The 16,010-nt window shown below is 33.1% G+C and overlaps 1 protein-coding gene across 1 annotated transcript in view; it reads left to right on the top strand.

Moving 5' to 3' along the window:
• LOC114330212 (cytochrome P450 4g1-like) overlaps window positions 1-14,282 on the top strand; it is a 70,775-nt gene extending 56,493 nt beyond the window's left edge. The window contains exons 10-11 of the mRNA XM_028279532.2: window positions 175-415; window positions 13,772-14,282. Coding sequence (XP_028135333.2) covers window positions 175-415; window positions 13,772-14,118 — 588 coding nt within the window. The 3' untranslated portion in view covers window positions 14,119-14,282. The remainder of the gene's footprint in view (window positions 1-174; window positions 416-13,771) is intronic.
• Window positions 14,283-16,010: the final 1,728 nt, after the last annotated feature.

The raw sequence follows: 16,010 nt of genomic DNA, 5'->3' as shown, positions 1-16,010 counted from the left end.
CGAGCTGTTGCAGTTACGAACTGTCGCCGTTACGAACTGTCGCCGGTACGAACTGTTGCCGTTACGAATTGGCTGTTACCATTTGTGGCGTTACGAACTCTTGCATTACGAGATATAATGGAACCACATACATACATACGAAATAATTAAACTACAGAGATAAGTTGATTTTAGGGTCACGACACGACTGCTGCTGCTTCCAGTTTCGTCATGAGCTTATTGGGTATTCACAAAGACATTCAAGAAAGAGCATTTAATGAATTGAAAGAAATCTTCGCTGATAATTTGCAAAGACCTATCACATTTAACGACACCCTTCAAATGAAATATCTGGAAAGAGTAATTCTAGAATCTTTGCGACTGTATCCACCAGTACCTCTGATTGCAAGAAAAGTGAACGAAGATGTAAAATTGGGTAAGCTGTTTATATATTTTTTGCCAATTTATGTTTGGGTTGTCAGTACATTAAAATCACTTATGCAACTAAGCTTTTTTACAAAATAGTTTTTCGTTTACAAAATATTCAGTAAAACCTTCAGTTATTGTATTTTAAGCTTTTCTATTAAAAATACTCCCTTACGTATTTAAAATCTAAGAACCTTTAGAAAAAAAAGATTACTATTTAAGGCTTGTTGTCTAATGATTTTACCTATCATCATTCAATCTTAGCTCGCGATAAAAAAAAAAAAAAAAAAAAAAGCTAAAAAAAAATAAAAAATGTAATAAAAAAATGTTAAAAAATATAATAAAAAAAATAATAAAAAAAAACAGAGTAAAAAAAACAGTAGTACTAATAGTTTTAAATTTAGATACTAAGCATATATTTTGTAAAAGAGAGAATTTAAAACACATTGACTGGCCAGTTGGTTGCTTAAACCAGTGCCAATAAAACATAAACACACACACACATTCAATCTTAGCTTGTTCACTGCTGGACATAGATCTCCCTCATAAGTTTCCATCTGCTTCGATATTTTATCTCTTGAATCCAATTCCTATGGCAACGTTTTACATCGTCAGTCTAAGGGTTTGTTCACTACGAGGCACCAAGCCTTACACCGATCAATGTATCGTACCCATGTATCCAATACCAGGTATACTGTCGGCAAACGTACAACAAACACTGAGTAAATACGAAGGGGGACGACAACAATAGATACAAGGCAAGGATACAATCCATTGCTCTCCGTAGTGAAACGACCCTTACGTGTTGGTGGACGACCTGTGCTTCGGTAGGCAATATCTCTCCTCTTCGGTAGGTCTCTATTGCAGTATCCATTTTGTCCATCTGTATTATTTGTCCATCTATTTTTTTACCTATAAACTTCTATCTCCAGATATCTTCTTGCTTTTTTTGTTTCTTTTACGTTGTGTAAACAATGAATATTTATCTTTATTGATGAGTTTCTTTTAATAACTAAAATGGTATGTCATGCTTATCTTCCTCGAGTCGTATTATTTCATCTATTTGTTGGTTTAGTGTTATACTTAGTTTTGTCAGTTTTACGAGACCTTATTTATTTTAGTACTTATGGGGATGGGTACGAACTTTTGGCTTCAATGCTATTTAAACGGGATTCATTTTTTTTAATGCTGAGAAAACTAGTATGTATTTTTGAAAAATTTAAACGCAAAATGAAAGATTACGTTATTACCGAGGGCTGAAGGTCCCTGAAAACTTCTATAATATTTCTTTTAATAAGTTACAGGGGTAAAAAACTAAGTGATAATGAGAAAATTTAGTGTGATTTTTAATTTTAAATATCTGATTACAAATAAACTTTTTATTCATTTTAAGGGATTTCGGCCCTCGGTAATAAAGTAATATTTTATTTTAGTGCAGTCACTGAAAGAAGATATGAGCTATTACCTCCGATTTCGTTGAACCTCCATCGATTTGCATGAAAATTGGTGAGTGGTTAGAGGATATCTCAAGGAACAAAGGTGACATGGTGCTAACTTGCGCTTTTACCCTGGGGGTGGATGCCACCCCACCTCCGGGGTGAAAATTATTATATTAAAAATAACCCCACAATTCGATAGAGGGAAAAATTATAGGCAAAATTTGTTATATAAAGTAATTAAAATAAATCAAAACATTTTGAATTATTAAATATCCAAAATTTTAATTTTTCGTCAGAAAAATGCATGTTTTTAACCGATTTTTCATAAATAATTCAAAAACTATAACTTTTTACAAAAAAGTTTTTATTACCAAAATTGAGGCTAATAAAAATCAAATAAACTCCTTATTAGAAAAACTTTTCAATGTTAAGTAAAAGTGAGTTATAGGTAATTGAACCTATATTTCTTTCGTCGAGTACCCAAATCTAAGTATTCAAGCTTAAATAACGGGAAAACAATGCATTTTATAACATAAACTTATTAAACATTTGTCAAAGTTCTTAGAAATATCTATCAAATAAGCCCTAGAACAAGTTGATAGCATTAAAATTTGTGCACCAAAAATGTTTCAAAATTTATCTTTTATAAATTTTTCCAAAAAAAGTTATTGTTTTTTTTGTAAATACCTCCGTTAATTTTTAAGATATCACGTTCACCTAAAAACTAGTTAAAAGATGATTCCAAGAGCTATTAAAAACGTGGAACTTAAACTTTTAAATTTCTTACTTTTTTTTAAAATAAAAGGTTAAATAGTCCCGGTTACATGGTTCTCGCAGCAAAATTGAAATTTTAAACGTTTCTATCTCGGTTATTTTTTACATAGCAAAATGAGTAAACTAATTGGAACAGAAAATGGTAAAATTTAGTTATATATAATTTCTTACGTATATTGAGTATTTTTGGAGTTCTTATCAAAAGAAAATGAAAAGTACGATATTTCAAAAAATTCTGATTTTTTAAATTATATCTTTTTTTTCAAAAATATGCATTCTAAACCGGTCAAAATTGTGGAAATCATTAACTATGTTAACCTAAAGAAATTCTTATGAGGATTACTACAAATTTTAGTTTTTGTGGAAATGGCGTATGTTTTATTTTTCACTTTTTCCTAAAAAAATCGAAAGGGTTCTCTTATTTACATCATAACTTGCTTAATTTTGATGCTATTAACTTCTACTGGAGCTCATTTAATAGGTACTCTGAAGTACTTTGAGAAGTGTAAAATAAGTATATTCTAAAAAATCGTTTTCCCGTTATGTAAGCTTGAATACTTAGATTTAAGTACTCGTCGAAAAAAATTTACAATGACCCATAACTCACTTTGAAATAACATTAGTTTAGTTATTTAAGTGGAAAGTGTATTAAATTTTTTATTATCTTTAATTTTGGTAATAATAACTTTTTTACAAAAGCCTATAGTTTTTGAGTAATACGTGAAAACCGCTTTAAAACATGCATTTTTTTCAAGAAAAAATAAAATCTTTGATATTTAATAACTCAAAAAGTATTGATTTATGTTAATAACTTCATATAACAAATTTTGCTCAGAAGTTGCTCCTCTATGGATTTCTGGTATTATTTTTAATAAAAAAATTTTACCCACGAGAATGGGTGGCATCCACCCCCAGGGTAAAAGCGCAAGTTAACATCATGTCACCTTTGTTCCTTGAAGTATCTTCTAACTACTCACCAATTTTCATGAAAATCGATGAAGGTTCAACGAAATCGGAGGTGAAAACCTTCAGTGACTCCACTATTTTGCGTTTAAATTTTTCAAAAATACTTATTAGTTTTCAAAAGAAATATTACATGCGTCAAAATTTTGCATTTTGTTCCTTTACCCTTATGTAACTATTCTTATTAACTACATATTTATATATTAGGTATATCGTATGTGTTTTTGCATTAGATATTTGCTTACTGTATAATATTCTAGACCAGGGGTCACCAATTATGTTCCCTGAGGGTCCGTAACGCAAACCTATGACACTTGCGGGTTGGATTGAATGCTACCTGTGTCTGGTTGTTCTGATTCGGTTTATTTGCGAATTCTTGTTAAAAAATATCCTCTTTAAACAAATCAGAAGGATGCCGGGCGAAATTGTTTGACAGTAATTGTTTAACAGTTTTTTTAACAAATTCTAAACATCACCTTTTTGCCACCGAAAATATGTTTTTAGTAATTTGGGGTCATCTTAAAAAATAAAGCTTCTGTCACTTTTCTTAAAAGTTGTCAGATTTCGAGTTTTAAGCAATTTGAAACCTAAAAAATACGAAAATAAGGATTTTTTAAGCTTGAAAACTCAGGTCTAAATTATTATTTTTGAGGTCGTCAAGTACTTAAAATGAAGTTTAAACATTCAATTTCAAGATTCTGATGACTAATGATTCTGATGAATTATTTCTATTTAGACTGTTGCTATTAATTGTTAATTATGCGCGTCGACTCGACCCTTAAGACATCGCGGCGGCGCGTCTCAAGTTTACGTGCGACAGAGACGCAATAAATAGAATGATAAAGAATGTTAGATTGAAAAAAAGAATGTTAAATGGTCGGAAATGCAAAACATGTCCATTGGGGTTCCAGATTAACCACAAATAAAGGTAAAGAGCTACTCAAAGCAACCAAACACTTAAAGTGTGATGTTCTGAGCACAGGCACCCCAACCTATTGGCCAACGGACCCAAACAAGATACCTGATTTAATAGATTTTTTTATCATAAAAGGCCTTGCGTCTAATTTTGTATACGTGGAAGAAGCATTGGACATGAATTCGGATCATTCTCCAATTCTTCTTACTTTCAGTGACACTCTCATACAGAAAGAAAATCCACCACGATTAACAAATAAGTGTACAGACTGGACTAGTTTCCAATTACAATTAGAAAGGATAACTGATCTCTCTGGCTCATTAAAAACCCCCAAGGAATTAGATGAAGCTGTAGAAAAAATTACGAATAAGATCCAGCAAGCAGCTTGGGATAATTCACCAACTATTATCCAAAGAACTAAAGGCAACAATTATCCTAAAGAAATAAGGGATATGATAGCCGAAAAGAGAAAACTACGACGAAACTGGCACATGACTAGAAATCCTGCAGATAAAACTGTTTTAAACAATGCCACACAAAAATTAAAGCGAGAAATCAAACGCATACAACAAGAGTCCATAGGGGAGTACCTCAGTGAACTAAGCGCTGATAAAACGACAGACTACTCTCTGTGGAAAGCAGCTAAACGGTTTAAAAGACCAATTATACAAAATCCTCCTATTAGGAATAGCAATGGTACCTGGGCTCGTAGCAATGAACAAAAAGCTACAATATTTGCAGATCATTTAGAAAATACATTCAAACCACATGATGGAGAAGATCTTGAAGAACCAATTGAACTAAATGACGAAAACATAAAAATCAACCCTGTTACTCCTAATGAATTAGAGACAGAAATAAAGCACAATTTGAATCCGAAAAAAGCGCCTGGCTTTGATCTTATTACTGCTGAGATTTTAAAGCAGCTGCCGAAGAAAACCATTATAAAACTAACCCACCTTTTCAACGCTTCATATAGACTTAAATATGTTCCGAAGTTGTGGAAAGTGGCAGAGGTGATAATGATAACTAAACCTGGAAAACAACCTCACCAAGTAACGTCGTACAGACCAATATCACTCATCCCGGTGATAGCAAAACTCTATGAAAAAATGCTCCTAAAAAGAGAGCCATTCTACTATTGAGCAAGTGCATAGGATCACTGACATAATAGAAATGGCACTGGAAGAAAAGAAAGTTTCCACCACTGTCTTCCTGGATGTGGCCCAAGCATTCGACAAGGTGTGGCACAAAGGATTAATACATAAACTACGCTATCACCTACCAGGACAGTTCGCCCAACTCTTAGAATCATACATATCAGACAGATGCTTCAGAATAAAGCAGGAGGAAGCATACTCTGATTTGAGACAGACTAGAGCTGGTGTTCCACAAGGAAGTGTCCTTGGACCAGTTCTGTACATTTTATACACCAGAGATATCCCTCAACTACGTCAAGATACTATTGCTACATTTGCAGATGACACAGCAATTATCTCAGTTGGAAATAATCATGAAGAAGCGGTACATAACTTACAGAACTCCATAAATCAGATATATAAATGGACTAAAGCATGGAGAATCAAGTTGAATGAAACCAAATCCATACATATTGATTTTACCAATAAAAGGAGGCAATACCAATACCAATACCAATAAAAGGAGGATATATCGAAAAGAATGTGCCTTACAGAGTAGACGTGGTTTTGCGGTGCTGCGATTAAGTATTGGAATATGTGGTAAACGTGCACGTATAATTTTGAAAATTTGTCTCTAAGTGGAAGTTATTCATTGTAAGCTGATTTTTAGCTGATTTGCAGTAAGTTTTTATAAAGTTTGTTTTGTTAAAATGGGTAGAGATGGTAATAGAAGTCAAAGTGGTAAGGGAGAGGATGAATTGCACTCAGTAGTTAAAGACCTTGTTGTTAAATTGTGCACAGCAGATGAGTTTATCCTCAAGCTTACCGAAACTATAACTGGGATTATCGAAGAGAAATATAACGAAAAAATTGCCAAACTCGAAGAAGAAAATCAAAGTATTGTTAGAAAACTTCAGCAGCAGGAAGAGACAATTAAATCTCTTGTTAATCACCAAAAGAAACAGGAACAAATGGGGAGAAGCACCAACCTTAGAATTTATGGAGTTCCTGAACCATCGGGTCCTGAAAATTTGTCTAAAACTATGCTTGCTATATTTACAACTACAATGCATCTGGAATTAGATGAAAGAAGTATAGAGTTCTGCTATCGACTGAACAAGAAAGAAACCCACAAAAGTAGACCAGTTTTGTTGAAATTTTCCTCAAATTATTATAAAAATGTTGTTTACAAAAATAAAAGGTCACTGAAGTCTACAAATATAATAATTCGAGAGGATTTAACGAGAGAGCAGCTAAATATTGTAACGGAGGCAGTGAAAAAAATTAATGGTTCAGGTGTGGTTTGGACAAATTATGGTCAAGTTTACGTCAAACTGAATGGTCAACAAAATGGTAGAAGAATCAGCTCACTGGAGGATGTCGCTAAACTACTTACTTAGTATATAATGTATTATTATTATTCTCTATTTAATGGCTTTTGAAATTAACAGATAGAATCATGATGTTTTTTATTTTTATCTTTTACGAGCATAACAATGTTAAGGATTATATTTGCAGCATTTGACCAATTGAGTTGTTCCCGTTACTAGATTTTTATCTAGGTGGAACAAAAACTACAAGAACTACAATTTTTTGTTTAAGTTAGATATCGTTTGTTTTGGTATTGTTTTAATTTCGAACTCGAGCATTCAAATTGTTTAAAATAAAACAAAATGTTTAAAGTAGGTTGCTGTAATGCAAGATCATTAGTACCTTCATTGCAAAATATTAAACAAATAGTTTCGGATAATTCTTTAGATATTCTTTTAATATGTGAAACATGGTTGAAATATAGTATTGTTAATGACCAATTAAATTTTAATAATTATAAATTATACCGGGCGGATAGAAATTGCAGAGGTAAAGGAATATGTATATATGTTGGAGATGGATTGCGTTGTGAACCACTTATAAGTAGGCAGGATTATATCTGGGAACAGTTATGGATTAAAATTACGGTTCATAAAAAAACATTTGGAATAGGTGTAATATATAGACCTCATGAAAAAAATTTAAATTCTTTTCTGGATGAGTTTGAAAATAGTCTAATTGATATTGGACCAACTGTAGATGAAATAATTTGTATGGGTGATTTTAATTTAGACTTGTTTGACTATGACAATAGTAGTGTTAAGAATTTTTATTCAATTTTAGAATCACTGAATTATTGTCAATTGATAGACGTTTCTACTAGAGTCATTGCTACATCTGCAACACTTCTAGATTATGTAATAGTACAAAAAGGAGCTGCGGTGGAGGGGGGTGTCATACATCATAACATCTCAGACCACTCTATTGTTTATTGTAAGGTAAATGTAGGTGGTACATCGCAACAATCTAAAATGTGTACATATAGAAGCTTTAAAAATTTTAATCAAGAATCCTTTCAGGCTGATTTGTTTAATACTTCATTTTTCAGAATATATGACCAGGAAAATATTGATGCAAAAATATCGTACTTAGTTTAGTCCTGTCGCCAGGGGGGGTACAACGGCCTCGTTAATTCAGATGGACTTACCCAAGTTTTTTTTATGTATTTTGACCCGTAGAACACGAATTTTTTGGGTAACAGTTGATCCGGATGTCGATAAGATTGTTATAGACCAAGAACTTGAGGAATCAAATAACAGCGATTTTTGGCAAAACAAAACAATATTTTGTATTTTTTGGGTCATTTTAAGCAAAAAATATTTCTACAAGTTTTTTAGTAGGATGCACAGTTTTCGAGATAAACGCGGTTGAACTTTCAAAAAATCGAAAAACTGCAATTTTTAAACCCGAATAACTTTTGATTAAAAAATAAAATAGCAATTCTGCTTAGCGCCTTTGAAAGTTCAAGTCAAATTATGTCGGTTTTGATTATTTGCATTGCTAAAAATTTATTGTGTTATTGTTAAACAAAGCTACAAACAACTAGTGCGTGAGTGATGTTTCTATGATTTCTCATTTAAAATCGAACGAGTAGGTAGAATAGGTACTAGTGCAATCAAGACTATTTCTACGTTACATGCGTTAAAACACATGTAAAAGCACGGGAAACCCTACGTGTTTATAGCTTTGTTAAACAATAAAAAAATAAATTTTTACCAATGGAAATAATCAAAACCGATATAATTTTACTTAAACTTTTAAATGCGGTAAGCAGACTTGCTATTTTATTTTTTAATCAAAAGTTATTCGGGTTCAAAAATTGCAATTTTTCGATTTTTTTAAAGTTCAACCGCGTTTATCTCGAAAACTGTGCATCCTACGAAAAAACTTGTAGAAATATTTTTTACTTAAAATGGCCCAAAAAATACAAAATAGTGTTTTGTTTTGCCAAAAATCGCTGTTATTTGATTCCTCAAGTTCTTGGTCTATAACAATCTTATCGACATCCGGATCAACTGTTACCCAAAAAATTCGTGTTCTACGGGTCAAAATACATAAAAAAAACTTGAGTAAGTCCATCTGAATTAACGAGGCCGTTGTACCCCCCCTGGCGACAGGACTAGTTAATTGCTTAAATAATTTATTTGATAGACATATTCCCATAGTTACCTCTAGAGTCACTAAAGCCAGAGCACCATGGATGACATATGTCATCAAAATTATTCATGACATCAATTCAATAATAATTCATCAAAAGAAATGTGGAAGACACTAAAGTTGAATAAATTTCTTCCCGATAAAAATAAAAATATTCCAGAGGATTTAAAAAAGCCTAACGATCTAAATAATTTTTTTATAAAATCTGTTCCTAATAAAAAACCACCCCAACATCTTTTAAATTTTTATAATAATAATAGATTACTCAATGAAAACTTTAAATTTAAGGAAATTAATGACTTGTTTGTTTTTAAGACCATATTAGATATAAAAACGAATGCGAGAGGGTGTGATGGTATAAATATTAAATTAATTAAACTTTGTTGTCCTCATATCGTACCTTACATTACACATATTATAAATTATTGTTTAACAGAGAATGTCTGTCCGGCGATGTGGAAGAGGGCAGTTGTGAGGGTATTGCCGAAGAAACAAAATCCAAAAGAAATGAAAGACTTGCGAGGTATCAGTATTTTACCTGCTTTATCCAAAGTATTGGAAAGAGCTATGGAAATTCAAATAAAGGAATATATACAAAAATTTTCTCTTTTACCTGATGTTCAATCTGGATTTCGCAAAGGCTTTAGTTGCACAACTGCACTTTTGCATATTGTCGATGACATACTTACGGCTATAGATGACAGAAAATGTACTATATTGATTTTATTAGATTTTAGCAGAGCTTTTGACACTATTAACCATGAATTAATGATAATCATTTTAAAGTATTTAGGATTTTTCTATGATGCGTTGTTACTTATAATAAGCTATTTGGAAGGGCGACAACAGCATGTTAATATAGAAGGTCAAAATTCAAACTCTTTGAATATTAATTCAGGAGTTCCACAAGGCTCAATATTGGGTCCTTTATTATTTTCTCTATATACTTCTAATCTTCTCTCTAAGCTTCAGTCATGCCAAGCTCATTTATATGCTGATGACACTCAGCTCTACTACAGTTTCCCAATCGAAAATTTAAAAAACGCTGATGATCTGATTAATGCCGATTTAAAAAGATTTGTAGAAGCTGCTTTAAACCATTGCCTATGCATCAATTCCAGTAAATCAAACATATTAATATTTGGACCAAAAAATCAAAGGGAATTAGTTTTACCATCAATCCAAATCCAAATTCAGGATTCAATTCTTGATGTTGTTGATGTGGCAAAGAATTTGGGTGTATTAATGGATTCAGAGTTAAGATTCGAAAAACATATAAATAAATTGATACAGCGTGCCTACGCTTCAATTAAGATTATATACGGTAATCGACATTTTCTACCATTTGATGTTAAGAAAATTTTGTGTGAATCTCTTGTACTTTCAAATTTTAATTATGCTGACGCTCTTTACGGTCCTAATTTAGCCACTCACTACAAGAATAAAATTCAAAAAGTTCAAAATTCCTGTCTAAGACTCATATTTGGCATTCGCAGAAGACAAAGAGTTTCACATAAAATTAAGGAAATTGAGTGGCTGAATATGGAAAATAGAAGGGTACATCATACAGTCTGTCTTTATCATAAAATAATTCTAACAAAAAAACCGTCTTATCTTCATCGTAAAATCATGTATCGAACGGACATACACAACTTAAATATTAGATATAAAGGTTTGCTTGCAATACCGAAATTTAAAACAGAGATATTTAGAAGGTCTTTTAGGTATCAGGTATGTCATTTGTATAATTCATTACCATCAACAATAAAAGTATTAAACATTGGGCAGTTTAAATCCAAATCTAGAGACTATTTGTTTATTTCTCAATCATAATTTTGGTTCTGGACGAACATAATGCTCGAGCTCGAATAAATTGGTAAATGAAACGAAATTATTGTTGTTTTTATAATGGCACTATATAGATAAGTTTTTTTTTCTTTTTCGGGTTAAGTGGAAGAACATTTTCTGTAAATGGCGACATTTCAGAAAATGAACTTCGCCCTTTATTTCTGAAAATAATATATTATGTTTTATATAAAAATGTACATGTCTATATTGAAGAAATAATAAAGACGATATTATTATTATTATTACTATACATACCAATCAGAATAAATGATATCCAGATTCCATATGAGAATACTGCAAAATATCTGGGTATCACTCTTGATGCAAGACTTAGGTGGAAAGCACATATTAAAAAGAAAAGACAAGAGCTTGGAATCAGATATAAAAAAATGTATTGGCTGCTTGGACGTGACTCCAAATTATCAATCCATAATAAGTTGCTACTCTACAATCAAATCCTCAAGCCTGTCTGGAGCTATGGCATACAACTATGGGGGTGTGCCAGCGAAAGTAATATACAAATAATTCAACGCTTCCAAAACAAGGTACTAAGGAACATCGTAGATGCCCCCTGGTATATTAGAAACAGTATCATCCACAATGATCTGGGGATCGACACCGTTAGACAGACTATATCTAGATTTGCCCGGAACCACGAAGATAGGCTCCATCGTCACGTGAATGTTGAGGCCCTCCAGCTACTTGACAACACGAACCAGACCAGACGTCTTAAAAGAATCAAACCATATGAGATAGTGTAGTGCGCATAGTGCGGTACTAAACCATATGAGATAGTGTAGTGCGCATCGTGCGGTAGTGTACACGTTAATTGTAGTGTAAATAGGCGATATGCTAATATAACCTAAAGAAATACTGATGAGTAAGACTTTAGCTTAAAAAAATGTAGTTAGGTTAGGTTAGAATTAAGTTACTCATTGTTCCAATAGTGAACAGATTATAATGATACTCCGAGTGGAGCATTAAAAAAAAATGGTCGGATCTTATCAACTTTGGGTAAGGACTTTGATAATTTCAAAGATTTGTTGGACACGATACCATCAAAGAATCAAACTTTGAATTTATTGATTGAGAAGCTGTGTGCCATTGAATTACGTGATCAAAGTAGCACAGAATTTTTTGCGTTAGTTGCCCGACAGAAAAATACAAACAGTGCCAAAGTACAACTACTACGAAGTCAAAGAAAAATGTACATCGTGCAAAAGAGGAATTTCCATGTCACAAATGCAAGAAATTAGGCCATTGGGCGAGAGAGTGCCCATTGAAAAAATCTACTGAGAATTTAGGTGAGAATAAAAGTAATGATACTGCTTTTTTGTCCGTTATTTTAAGTGCCTCATCTAACAATGGTGTTGAAGCTGGAAATTGATATTGTGACAGTTGGGCCACAAATCATATCACTACAGATAAGCAATATTTCCCATCTTATACAGAATTTGCTGAACCTGAAAAGACATAATTTGGCAAGAAGGGTATATGTATGGACATACACCCAAGTTCCAAGGACAAGGAACGGTGAAAATTCAAACGCGTCTGAATAATAAATGGAAAGATGCTGAATTGAAGAATGTTTTTTATGTTCCTGAAGCAAGCGCTCATTTGTTTTGTGTGAAAGCTGCTGCGCAAAGTGGGTTCATTACAGTACTCGACGAAAAAGGTGTAAATCTACATGATAAAAATACTCTTGAATCTGTAATGACTGGGTACTTCAGTAATGGCCTGTATGCACTTGATATACGTGTTATGAAACCGACCAAATCCCATTCATGCAAACTTGCATCATGAAAGATTTAGTCATCAGCATAAGCAACACGTAAAGAAGGTCTTGAAGAAAATTAATATAGATAGTGATGGGTACAAAGAAAGCTTTTGCGATGGATGTGCAATTGGAAAAATACATAGATTGCCATTTAAAACTAGGATCAATCGGCCACAGGTCACTGGTGAGCAGATTCATGCAGATGTGAATAGACCCATGTCTATAGAATCACTGGGAAGAAAAATTTTTAAATAAAGCAAACACAAATGGCCATGTAGTAAAGCAACTGAGATGTGATGGATGGAGAGTGTTTGACAACAGAAAGGTATCTGAACTTCTTGCGAGTAGAGGTATAGAGCACTGTATCACTCCACCCTATACACCTCAGCAGAATGGTGTTGCTGAAAGGGAAAACCGTACCATTGTAGAGTGTGCTCGTTCTATGTTAAACCCATGCAAGTTGTCCAAAGGATTGTGGGCAGAAGCATGTAATACTGCAGTGTATCTTCTGAATCGCACAGGAAAATCATCAATTGAGAATAAAAGTCCCTATGAATTGTGATATGGAAAGCCAGTTGGGAGTTTGAAACATTTAAGGATATTTGGCATTGAACGTTATGTTCACGTAAACCAGAATTTTCGCAGTAAATTTGATGATAAGGCGATACATGGTTATTTGGTTGGTTACGTGAATGGCAGAGATGGTTTTAGAATATGGATTCCATCTTAAAGAAGAATCGTATCGAGCCACTACTTAGAATATAGTACGTTAAAAGTAGATGTTGCTCTATAGTTGTACATACTCTATGTGTTGACAGTTTAGAAGTTGTAATGTAATGTCAATAAAAATAGAAAATATAATGTCAGTCATATTCAAGTAAAATGTTTTCCTTTTGTCCTGTAATTGAGTGAATTATAATCGTTGACGTTCATTTAGTTAGCTCACCTAACTCAATTTTTAACAATTATTTATCTTTTTTAGCTTCAGGTGACTACACCATTCCTGCTGGAACTACTGTGATTTTATCCCAATTCATTGTCCATCGTAATGAGAAATACTATAAAAACCCTCTGGTATTCGACCCTGATAACTTCTTACCAGAAAAATGTCAAGAGCGACCATACTATTCGTTTATTCCATTCAGTGCTGGTCCCAGAAGTTGCGTAGGAAGAAAATACGCCATGCTCAAGCTCAAGGTACTGCTTGCTGATGTCATCAGGAAATTCCAAATCGAGTCAGTAGATCAAGAAAAGGACTTTAGGCTTCAGGGGGATATCATTCTTAAAAGAGAAGAAGGATTTAGGGTTAAAGTGTCTGAAAGGGCTTGAAATATAAATTGTAAAAAATGCGTCGAATTCCTTTTTATAAATATGTTTACATGTATATTCGTTTATAGATACTGTTACGAAGAAAATAATTTAATTGTATTACTAAAGTTAGCGATTTCATTGTTACGCATATAGATTTATTAATAAATTTTTATTTATTTCTATAGCATTGGTTATTACAGTGGAACCCCGATAAGTCGGCCCCTGATAACCCGGAAGTCCGGCTAACCCGGACCGATTTTCATCAGATAAACATTTTGATTTTCAGCACATATTTTGTATTTTGACAATGACACCCGTTCTGGGCATCGAAATGTTAATAAAATTATTTTTTCAATTTAATTGTGGCTTATTTCCCATCGAAATAGTTAATTATCAGTAGTAATTGCACAAGAGCTCTAAAATTCTATATTAATTTTAGAGTTCGAGTGCAATTTGTTGCGACTATTTCATGAATGAAACTGTTTAAAACCAAAATTTTATTGTAATTTATTTATGTAAGTACAAATTTTTTTTTTCTCTGATTCTGGCTTTGGTTTAGAACTAGAACTAGGTCTGGATCCCGCGTATGAAAAAAAAGTTGATTAATAGCCAGCTGAAAATTTGTTAATAGCTTAAGGGTGTCTAGTCGGATAAACTTTCATATATGGGAACACTGGAACAGGGGCAGTTTTAATTGTGGAACAGGTTAAAAATTTGAAACGGTCAGACCACGAAAACGGCACATTTATTTTGTCCGACAGAATAGACACTAACTCTGCGAACAGAGATTAAACTCTCATGCAAAAATCAGACTGCTCTTTATCACCTGTCATAATTCCTGTCATTTGACATATTCTACATGTTCCACTCATTAAAACGCCCATTTGGTGATAAATAGCAGTCTGATTTTTGCATGAGAGTTTAATCTCTGTTCGGAGAGTTTAAGTCTGTTCTGTCGGACAAAATACATGTGCCGTTTTCGTGGTCTGACCATTCCAAATTTTTAACCTGTTCTACAATTAAAACTTCCCCTGTTCCAGTGTTCCCATATATCAAAGTTTGTCCGACTAGACACCTTTATGCTATTAACAAATTTTCAGCTTGCTATTATTCAACTTTTTTTTCATACGCGGGATCCAGACCTAAACCTTTAGCCACGTAATTGTATAACTTATCACTAAGTTAGTGGAGTAATGTGTAGTGTGTGTGATGAGTAAGTGTCTTGTTACTTTGCAAAGTCGACGTCATTGTCTTTGCAAAGAGACGCTAATTGTATCCGAACGTCTGCGGTCCCTCCGGTGAGTACCGATCCCACAAGGACAGAAACTATCTTTCATTTATTAATTTATAATAAATGAAAAATTTCTGCCCCTGGTAGGATTCGAACTCCCGACCTTTAGTTTCAAAGGTAGGCGCTCTTACCACTGCGCCACAGAGGGTAAGTACAAATTAGTACAATTAAACACAAAGTTTTTATAAATATTTGACGATTGAAAGTCATCACTTTTATAATTTTTAAAACATTAATTGTCATTAATGTCACTGAATGTATTTTTTCGTAGCAACGAAGGGCATCTGACGTAATATACTTAACGACCGTGACCCGTCAAAATAGCCCGGTTAAAACAGCCCCGTCAAAATAGCCCAGACACAAAATAGCCTCGACAAAATAGCCCGCAACCAAAATAGCCCCGACAAAATAGATCGCACACAAAATAGCCCCGGTCAAAACAGCCCCGGCTAAAACAGCTTCTTAGAAAATACTTCCAATAAAAAGTTTTACCTTTTAACGGAGTACCATTTATTTTAAATTACTATTCTAATTGGGAAATAAGCCACAATTTACTTAAAAAAAATATTTTATTAACGTTTCGACTTCCACTTCGGACGTCGTTGTCAAAATACAAAAT

The sequence above is a fragment of the Diabrotica virgifera genome, chromosome 5 (assembly GCF_917563875.1).
Source record: "Diabrotica virgifera virgifera chromosome 5, PGI_DIABVI_V3a".
Taxonomy (NCBI): Eukaryota; Metazoa; Arthropoda; class Insecta; order Coleoptera; family Chrysomelidae; genus Diabrotica; species Diabrotica virgifera.
Note: the sequence above shows the minus strand (reverse complement) of the source record. Positions and strands in the feature narration are given on the sequence as shown.